This window comes from Charadrius vociferus, unplaced genomic scaffold (genome assembly GCF_000708025.1).
Source record: "Charadrius vociferus isolate BGI_N301 unplaced genomic scaffold, ASM70802v2 scaffold825, whole genome shotgun sequence".
Taxonomy (NCBI): Eukaryota; Metazoa; Chordata; class Aves; order Charadriiformes; family Charadriidae; genus Charadrius; species Charadrius vociferus.
In genome coordinates this window covers 520,601-529,344 of record NW_009648495.1, presented here as the reverse complement: position 1 = coordinate 529,344, position 8,744 = coordinate 520,601, and the positions used below count along the sequence as shown (strand labels likewise).

At 44.0% G+C, this 8,744-nt stretch overlaps 1 protein-coding gene across 1 annotated transcript in view; it reads right to left on the bottom strand.

The window, feature by feature from the left end:
* Nucleotides 1-8,744, bottom strand: part of SCAP (SREBF chaperone) — a 38,952-nt gene that overhangs the window by 6,403 nt on the left and 23,805 nt on the right. The window contains exons 5-9 of the mRNA XM_009885687.1: nt 8,592-8,697; nt 7,458-7,630; nt 6,632-6,758; nt 2,167-2,279; nt 1,156-1,250 (exon numbers count right to left, since the gene is read on the bottom strand). Coding sequence (XP_009883989.1) covers nt 1,156-1,250; nt 2,167-2,279; nt 6,632-6,758; nt 7,458-7,630; nt 8,592-8,697 — 614 coding nt within the window. The remainder of the gene's footprint in view (nt 1-1,155; nt 1,251-2,166; nt 2,280-6,631; nt 6,759-7,457; nt 7,631-8,591; nt 8,698-8,744) is intronic.

Genomic DNA, 8,744 nt, shown 5'->3' with positions numbered 1-8,744 from the left:
GGTGTCAGCTTCCCAAGACAACTCAGCAAGCACAGTCCTGAAAAGGAGACTGTGCAGCAGAGAAAGTAACACACCGCGAGGCAGAAGACGCTATTTTCAGTGCTACACAGACCCAACAGCGGGACCCCTGACAGATCATTCTACTTCGAGCTTTCAGTTTACCCATCCATGAAACAGAGGCAGTGATATCTGTGCTTGTAAAAACCTACAGATTCATCAGTCTGGTGAAAGAGACTTAAAAAGACTGTCCACCCTAATTCTCAGAGCAGATATTCTGCACTCGGGAGGTTTTTTTTCTTCCATCCACTTGTGAAGTGGATTAGCCAGCTCACAAAAAGGCCCTTTTAAGTGGCAATAAAGGCATGCCCACAGCAAAGGCACTGGGCAGTGCTAAGTTCTGTGCTAGGAAGCTCATTTCCACAAACACGAGGAGCACAGACGGACGGTTGGGAGGGAAATGAGCCCCTGCTCTGGTTCCTCCCAGGGTTGTGCAGCAAAGTGATCAGCTCCACGGTCCAGGGGTGACAGCCATCATGGTAAGTCAATGAGAGAGGCTCTCCAAACCCATGTGTCCCGTAGGAGTCCGTGTGTCTGTGGAGCCGGCAACTGGAACAAGCAGGGTCTAAGCACCAGCAACTGGAACGGGGACCATGGGGCACAGGAGCCCACATGTCTGGGTCACCAGCAACTGGAACATGCCAGAGTGTGCGTATCAGTGTGTGATCACTAGCGAGTACTGAGCCAGGCAGCTGAGGAGCAGGGTGAGAGGCTGGGGACCCAGGCGTGTGTGTGTCCCTGAGCGAGAGAGCTGGAGGAGCAGGTTACCAGATGGACCAGGGGCTCCAGACAACTGCCGGAGGGACTGTGGGATGACTGAGAGACCCACTTGCACACATGTATTTGTGTGAGGCAACTGGGGAGAGCAAGGATCCAGGGCCAACTACTGGGTGAACTGAATGTCTAAGCCCAGCTACTCAAAAGATGCCGATGGGGGACACTGGGGAGCCAGGGGCAGCTGCTGGACAGAAGACTAGCTCCTGGAGGGATCCACTTTGTATAGATGTAGGTATTTCCCACTAACAGACTTAATCCAATGAGCCAGAGAGGGGAGCAGAATACTGCCCACTGCATTCCTTTTTTTTCAGCCATACTCACCTGGATGGCCGGGACAAGGGTGAAATACCCGATCAAGATGATCCCAAGCTCTGTCGCCATGTTCTTCATGATCGACCAGCTCTCATTGCTCAAGCCTGGAGATAGAACAGGTAAAGACAGATAAAAGGAGACTGGTCACTAGCGGACTGACATGAGCATGGTAAAACCGAACTGGATTTCCCTTCTTTAAAATTAGGTGTCTACAGACAACAGGCAAAAAAGGCACATTCAGGCTAAAATCCATCTGACCTATTTTGAATATCTAAGTCAAAGAATTGGACTGTAGACTCCCAATGTCTTTATTAGTGGGATTATCATTAACTAAAACGGGAGCTGAGGATGACTCTCTCAGCTCACAAAACTCTCCTGATTTAAGCAGTTGGAGGGCACTGCACAGGGCAATACAGGGATTCAGAAGTGTAAAGGACCATTGAATTTTTGAGTCCTGCTTTCAATCTAGCATACAAAACACTTGTATTTTTAAAACTAGGTAGATTCTTCTGGGCATCACTCCAGAACCCCTCTTCCCTGATGTCTAGAAATATTTTTTAAGCTTGTAAACTAGATTTAACCATGGTTTGAGCATACTCAAACTCTTATGCAGGTACAGAGTGTATCTATAATAGAGAAGATAATTTTGTCACAGACTCAGCAGAACTTCCTATGACCTGTGGACTGCATTTATGAGATTCATGACATGAGAGAACAAGGTGCTAAATATCTATAACAGGAGATACAGCTCTCACTTACTAATAAATTTTTAAACTTGTTTAGCCAATGCTTCAGACCACAATCTTAAAAAGCAGTGCCCACAATTACAGGCTTATATTAGTTCTTGGAATTATCAAAACCAGTACAAAACGACTAATAGAATACAATTCTCAATTCACATTCAACACATTCAGTCCTTGTTTCCTTCGCAGACCAGAATTAACATCATTCCCCATCTCCCAGTCCTTGGGTTACCCTAATTTTCTCTCTCTGGACATTTTTCCAGAGCAGGCTGCATACCTTGGGCAATGCGTAGCTTCACTTCCAGGTCAACGGGCGTAGAGACAACTGACTTGGTGAGGACCAACACGTTCTCCAGGCCAATGACTACAACCAAGTATGGAAATATCTCTCTAGAGGAAACAGAACCACAACTGAGAATGAAAACCTTGGTGAAAAAGAAGGGAAAAATGCAAGTTAAGCAGCAAACACACGTCCTAGTGTCACGGCCAGGAAACACTATCCAGTGCTCTCAGCCAAAGCCCTTCTCTATTACTCTATGATGAGGTAAGCGTTCTGTATTTCATCTGCTTTGGACAGATACTAACATTTTTGCAAGGCTGCATGATTTTCTGGAAAATAGCCATTATAGGCCACCACTAAACTAGTCTTAATGCTTCCCAGGGTTGGGACAGTGCCCCTCAAAGAGTCTCTCCAGCATCTAGTACAAAGAAGTGCAAATCAAAAAGACTGACTTCGAACAAGAATGCAATAGATTCAGTAATAATTAGTCAGCGAGAACACATTACAGGAATGGAGTAGGGAACACGTCCCACCATCAACAGTGAAAATCCTGATAAATCACAGCTAAGCATTACATTAAACAAAACTTTTAAAAAAAATTCTCAAGTGAAGAGCATGGCAGTCAAGAAAACACACTGAAATGGATTTGCCCTTCAGAATATACACACACAGAAGAGTAAGACTACCCAAGGTAACCACCATGACTATTCAACTCTTCTTCTCACCCCTGATTTTTTTTCCTCCTTTGAACTACTTGCAGTCCAGATCAGAGAGAAGTTCCTGTTCCGTGCCACAATGTGGTAGATAGTAAATCTCTTCATTTCCCTCCAGCTAAACTTAAGCAAAAATACTAAAGTTTTCATTGTGGAGGGTAATGGATTTGTGCTGTGCCGGTATGTACGGATCCAAAAAGAGAACGTGCGTGCGTGCAGGCGCACACACCCCTTGGCAAATCACTAACAGCCAGGACAGGTAAACAACAGGGTTTCAGAAGAACACCTCCTGCTTTCTGCCACTGCCTGCCATAAGCCCCCAAGGACCATCTTCCCAAACGTTCCTTTCAATTGCCTATGGCCATCTGACGTGGGCTTCAACAACATTTGCACACATATAGCTGTCAGCAGCCTGTACCTTACAAGCTCAGCTGGGGAAAAACACCCATCTGGAACCACTGCTAACTCAGCTATTTCATTCCAATTGATTCCTTGAACAAACGGCAAGCTGAAACAGCAAGAGCTCCACTGAAAGCAAGATTACAAAAAAAACCCCACAAACAAAAAAAAACAAACTCCACGCGCCCATCTCAAAGTATCCTAAGCAAATTTTAGCTCTAACAATTGTGCAACATGTTGGTCCCTTCACCTCCTGTCCAAAAGCCACACAGACAGTGAATTTCCGTACTGAGGGGAAAAAATACAAATATATATATAAGCCTCTCATGGGAAACTTCCTGTTAATGTCAAAGAATCCAAAATCTGGAAAGCACATCTCAGTCCTGCCTGTATCTAAAACATTTTCAGTTCATAACCTGTGTCTCTCCTCTGAGCAGAACTTTAGGACAGGAGACAGATGTGAGAAAAAGCTCTTTGTAATCCTCAGGGACGGAAATCTCTAAATAAATAGAACGCAACAAACATGAGGGAAAGCTCTGCTGCCCTTCACAGCACAGCACCCTCCTGCAGAGCATGTTACGTGCAAGGGTACGCTCTTGCAGAGCCCTGTCCTTACGCACAGTCCTGCAAGATACGCAGGGGGTCTGGCACCATTTCCAGATAAGCTGCAGTAAGCCTTCAAGAAGGCAGTACAAATACAAAGAAGAAAATTCCTAAGTCTCTCATCATCTATGTCCTACTTAAACCATAGCTTCCACTGCAGAAGATAATCAACTAATAGTCCCAGGTTATAAGTTTCAGTAGTCCTTGAAGAGTCAGCAGTTTTCACGTTAAATGACCAGCAGTTTAAAAGCAATGAGACATTAGGTTTTCTTGAAGAGTAATGCGACTTTGTACGGGACAAACGCAAGCTGTTCACGCCCTGCAACTCCAAAACCTAAGGTCATTTGTCTCCACTCAGAGTGAAGCAGGTGGCAAGAGATCCTCATTATATTTTCCGCCATACAGTGCCAAGCACTGAGAAAGAGCTTCCAAGAGGAAGAACAAGGGGAGATGCCATATCGTGCCCATCTACTGAAACATTTATACTTCACTTATCGCGTTGATGCCAGAAGGTGCTGCATCATAGCATGATCCAGCACCCCAGAGAGTCAGCAGAAACACTACTGTTAACTCATAAAGAAACTTCTCTGACTCCATATCCACTTGTGAACAGACACAACCTCTGGTTTATCCAAGGTGTTTAGAGGATGGAAGAATTTATCACACCAGCTTTTCTTATCTAAAATGCAAATGTTTGCGCTAGTTGGTTTAGGCCTTTTTTTAGAGGCAATAAGGAGAAGTAGTTCATCATTTCCAATTGTGATTCCTCTAACCTAGCTGAGATGCCAGCTTGTGGGTTCGTGGCTTGTGCTCCGGACTCATCTAGAGACTCTCCCAGTCCACCAGCTTGCAGGAATCCCACATCCAGTGAACTCCAGGCATTCTCCTCAACTTCACTGTTTATTCTTTCTTAAATCCTGCATAGAACACATCACCTATCTCCACTTGGGTTTTTTTTCCCCTAAAATAAGATTGATATCTACCTCACCTATACTTACTTTACTTCATTCTAAAAGATGATTGATAATGACTAAGGTCCAGTTTATACAGCATAGCTGTAGAAAGCAAACACTGATCTCTAAGCAACAAGCTATATTTTAATACCTTACGAAAAACAGTGAAGGAAAAAGGCTTATCATAAATACAGGTACCATTAAAAACCAGCACACCCACATCTGGAAGGCTCTGCTGTAAACAAAACGGAGAAAAAAGGCTGAAAGTCAGATCAAAGTTTAACCCTAAGCTGGCCAACTCCTAGCACGTTGCCACTGGTATCTAACACACCAAGAACACTCTGTCCCCACGCAGGCATCAGGCAACCACAGGGAAAGTGTTCCACCAGACCCTGGGGAATCAGGAAAAGGTCATTCACCAAAAGTAAAAAAAACCTCAACGTCATCGGAGCCTATCATCACAGAATCCAACGGTCTTCCATCTAATTAGACATCACTTATAAAATACTGCAAGAATTAAGTTTCAAAAAAAAAATTCTAAAAATAGTCTTCCAGCAAAAAAAGGACTGAATTAACTCTTTCTACCCTGTAGGAGGAATAACTAGATTAGTTTAGCCCTTCTGTGTGACAACAGTAACGGTGATAGTATGCAAAGGCCTCGGACATTGCACTAACCAAAACTGTTTCCTTGGATTTCCCCCATGGATCTGCATCCAAAAATTGCCTTTCTTCTTGCATTAAAAAATAAATTCCCAGTGAATCCTATCTGTTTTGTTTAAACAGCTCACGGGATAATGTGGTCTTGATCCATAATTAGGCACCAGAGCAGTAAAAACAGAAACAACAAATATTTCCGTTTCTGAAGTCAATTATTCACAGCTCTTTCAAGCTTCTAGGAGAGGAATTCCTCCATCTAGGTGTGGCTCCTGGTAAACTATCTATTTGAGGAGTTTCCCTCAAGGGTGAGACTTACTTTTCATTGCTCCTGCAGCGCACAGCTGTGAGGAGGAGATGGGAAAAAAAAAAGATGGACATTTCTTTAACTACTTAGAAAAGGGAACTGAAAAATCAAAAGAAAGATTCTGAACCGAACTGCAATTAATGAGAAATGAACAGTGTGTAGAACTCGGGTAGGTGAGGTGCCAGTTAGAGCTTTCTCAAGGGTTTTCAGCTTGATGCAAATATAACGCATGGTAGCAACCACAGCAGAAGTCCCAAACACTAACTAACAGGCACAGGAGCTCCAGTTAAAAGAAGAGCCGACAACTATCAGTGGTTGGTGGAAAGTCACCCAGGCAATCTTCCAGGGCACCAATACCGCAGGTCAGTTCTGCCACCTTTAAAGATTTTTCTGTGTAAAATGTAATGAACCTCCGTCAGCCAGTGAAAAGGTAACAAGCCCTTTTGGATGCTACGACAAGTCACTGCAGGAGGAAGGTATGTGAGAGCCTACTTAGCTGCCAGGAAATCAAGTTATAAATAAGACGTTGTCCCAACGATTCCTTCTGCTTTAGGCAGAAAGAGCCAACTGCTAAGCAATAAGGCATCTCCAGGAAGACTGGGATGCAGTTCATTCCATTTGCTGGCCAGCAGAGGAACACACAACCCTTCATCAGCCCAGGAGGAGATGTGATCACAATTTCACACAGCAGCGTGTAAAATAATATCACGTAAGCTTGTTTGAAAAATACTAGATCTTACAGACTAGGCGTTTAACATCTGTTTTCAAAGGATTTCAACTCCATCTTTATTTTCAACCCCTCTTTACGAAGAGTTTTGGTTCTGGAAACATACCCTCCATTAAGAGTAGGTGTCAAACCAAATAGCGTGCACAGCCCAACAGACATGAGAAGAGAGCTGAGCACCGTCACCACCGCTGCCAGTGCCAGGCCCCATTTCGATTTCACCATGTCGATCTTCCCTGAAAAACAGAATGCAAAGTCTCAGTTACCAAGCAAAAGAAAACGAGATATTGATAAAAAAAAAACAAGAAGGGATCTTCATCCTGACTTATTTCAGCAGTTAGTTCAATACCCTGCAACCCAAAAGTAATGGCAGTTCAGTCTCAGTGTCTCAAATGCAGCTCCCAGACCCTCCCAGTATATAAGAGGTACCGTAACAAGGGTGGGACAGAGGATAATGCATGGCTTGAGCTCACGCTAGTTCCAGTACAGCACAGTTGAGGCATGAAAAAAGGAACTTACATTTGGCTAGTAAGGTCTAAAACCTCCAGCTCAGAACATGTATTTGATCTATCAGACAATGAGTTAATCTTTCTACACTAGAAAAAATGTCATTACTATAGCATTTAAAGCTGCCTAAGACAGAAAACACCTCAGAAGACATCACAAGGAGTAACGCCACCCTGGCTAAGAGGGACATATGAGCAGTAATCAGAAAAACAGGACTACTAATTCTCTACATGACTGTTCAGGGTAAAATTTCAACACAACCTTTCTGAAACAGGAGGGAACTGCAGTGCTACGGACAATAGTCTCTCTTATCTGCAACCAGGAAAAGGGCACCGCACCTCTGATCCCTTACATATATTCAGCTGGCAAGTGTATAGGTGGCTTATCAGCTTGCTCTCCCATCAAGTCTCTCCACCCCACAAACCTACGTGTGGAGAAGTAGATGTAAGCGAAGAGTATAATGTAGGTGGTGACGAGGGGTATCAGCTCAGCAATGCCAATCTCTTCCTTGAAGTGGACATGAACGATGTTCTCCTCTCGCAGCGTGCAGTTAGGGCTGGGATGCAGCAGCTTGAGGCGAGAGCGGAGGCTGCCGAGGAACCTGAGATGAAAAGCAAGCAGGAGGACGTCACCATACCCAACAACCAGCACACAATTCCGAGGAGGAGCTCAGCGGGTACAGAACAAGTAGGAAGAAGCTCGTCAGGCTCACACAGACTTAGAAAGCACAGCTCTCTCTAGGCCTGACTGCTAAGTCTGTTTCACTGTGGCCCAAATTACATTTGTCACATCTGTACTGTGGCAATCTTACAGCCCTTGATTTCTACGCAGTTTCAAAGATAACTGTGAAGACTCAGCAAAACTATTTAAAGCAAAGGCTCATCATCCAAAATCTTGGCCCTGGGGAACAGAACACGCCGTAGTTTCAAACATTGCCTGAATTTTACATAAGTACAGCTTATGAAAGGTGCTACATGACAGTCCTTGAGGGTGAAGGGTTCTTGCACGGGCGGCAGCAGAGCAAGTTTCAACTACTGTGCTGCCAATTCCATCTCAGGCATTCCTTAGGGAATTCTGTGCAGCACCGAGCAGAGCATTTAGTCCTCAGATCCACGCGATTCCAGCCAGCTTTGCCAACACTGCCAAAGGGGTTTCACAGTTGGTACCAGGTGAATTAGTGCTTACTGGAAAGCAAACCACTCTCTGTACCAAGAACTGGGTCAAAACAGACCTACTGGGTTTTGGCTGTAACAATGACAGCTCTGTGTGCAAATGAAGCCATCATCAGCGGAACTCCCATTGGCAGCTTTGGATATTATAGATACTTTTTAAAGAGAAACTGAGAACTGATAGTATTTTATTTCCTTAAAACACTGGAAGTTTTCTCCCAAAAAACAGCACCCTGTTTGTTCCATGTTCAGAAGATCTAAAATACTCTAAACCACAAGAAAATGGAGATTAAAGAAAAACATAACCATAATCAGAGCAGAGAAAACACCAAACTTGCCAAGAATTGAAGAAAGGATCCCTAACATAGAAATATCACAGCTAAAGCTCCTTACCTGGAATCATATCGCTGGAGACCCAGTGTGACGGTGTACGATACCACGCGCTTCCTATTATAGAGATTTACCCCGCTGTACTTCCCAGGGAGTCCAAACAACAGATCTGCAAAAACACAGCATGAACAAAACATTAGGATTAACAACAAAATA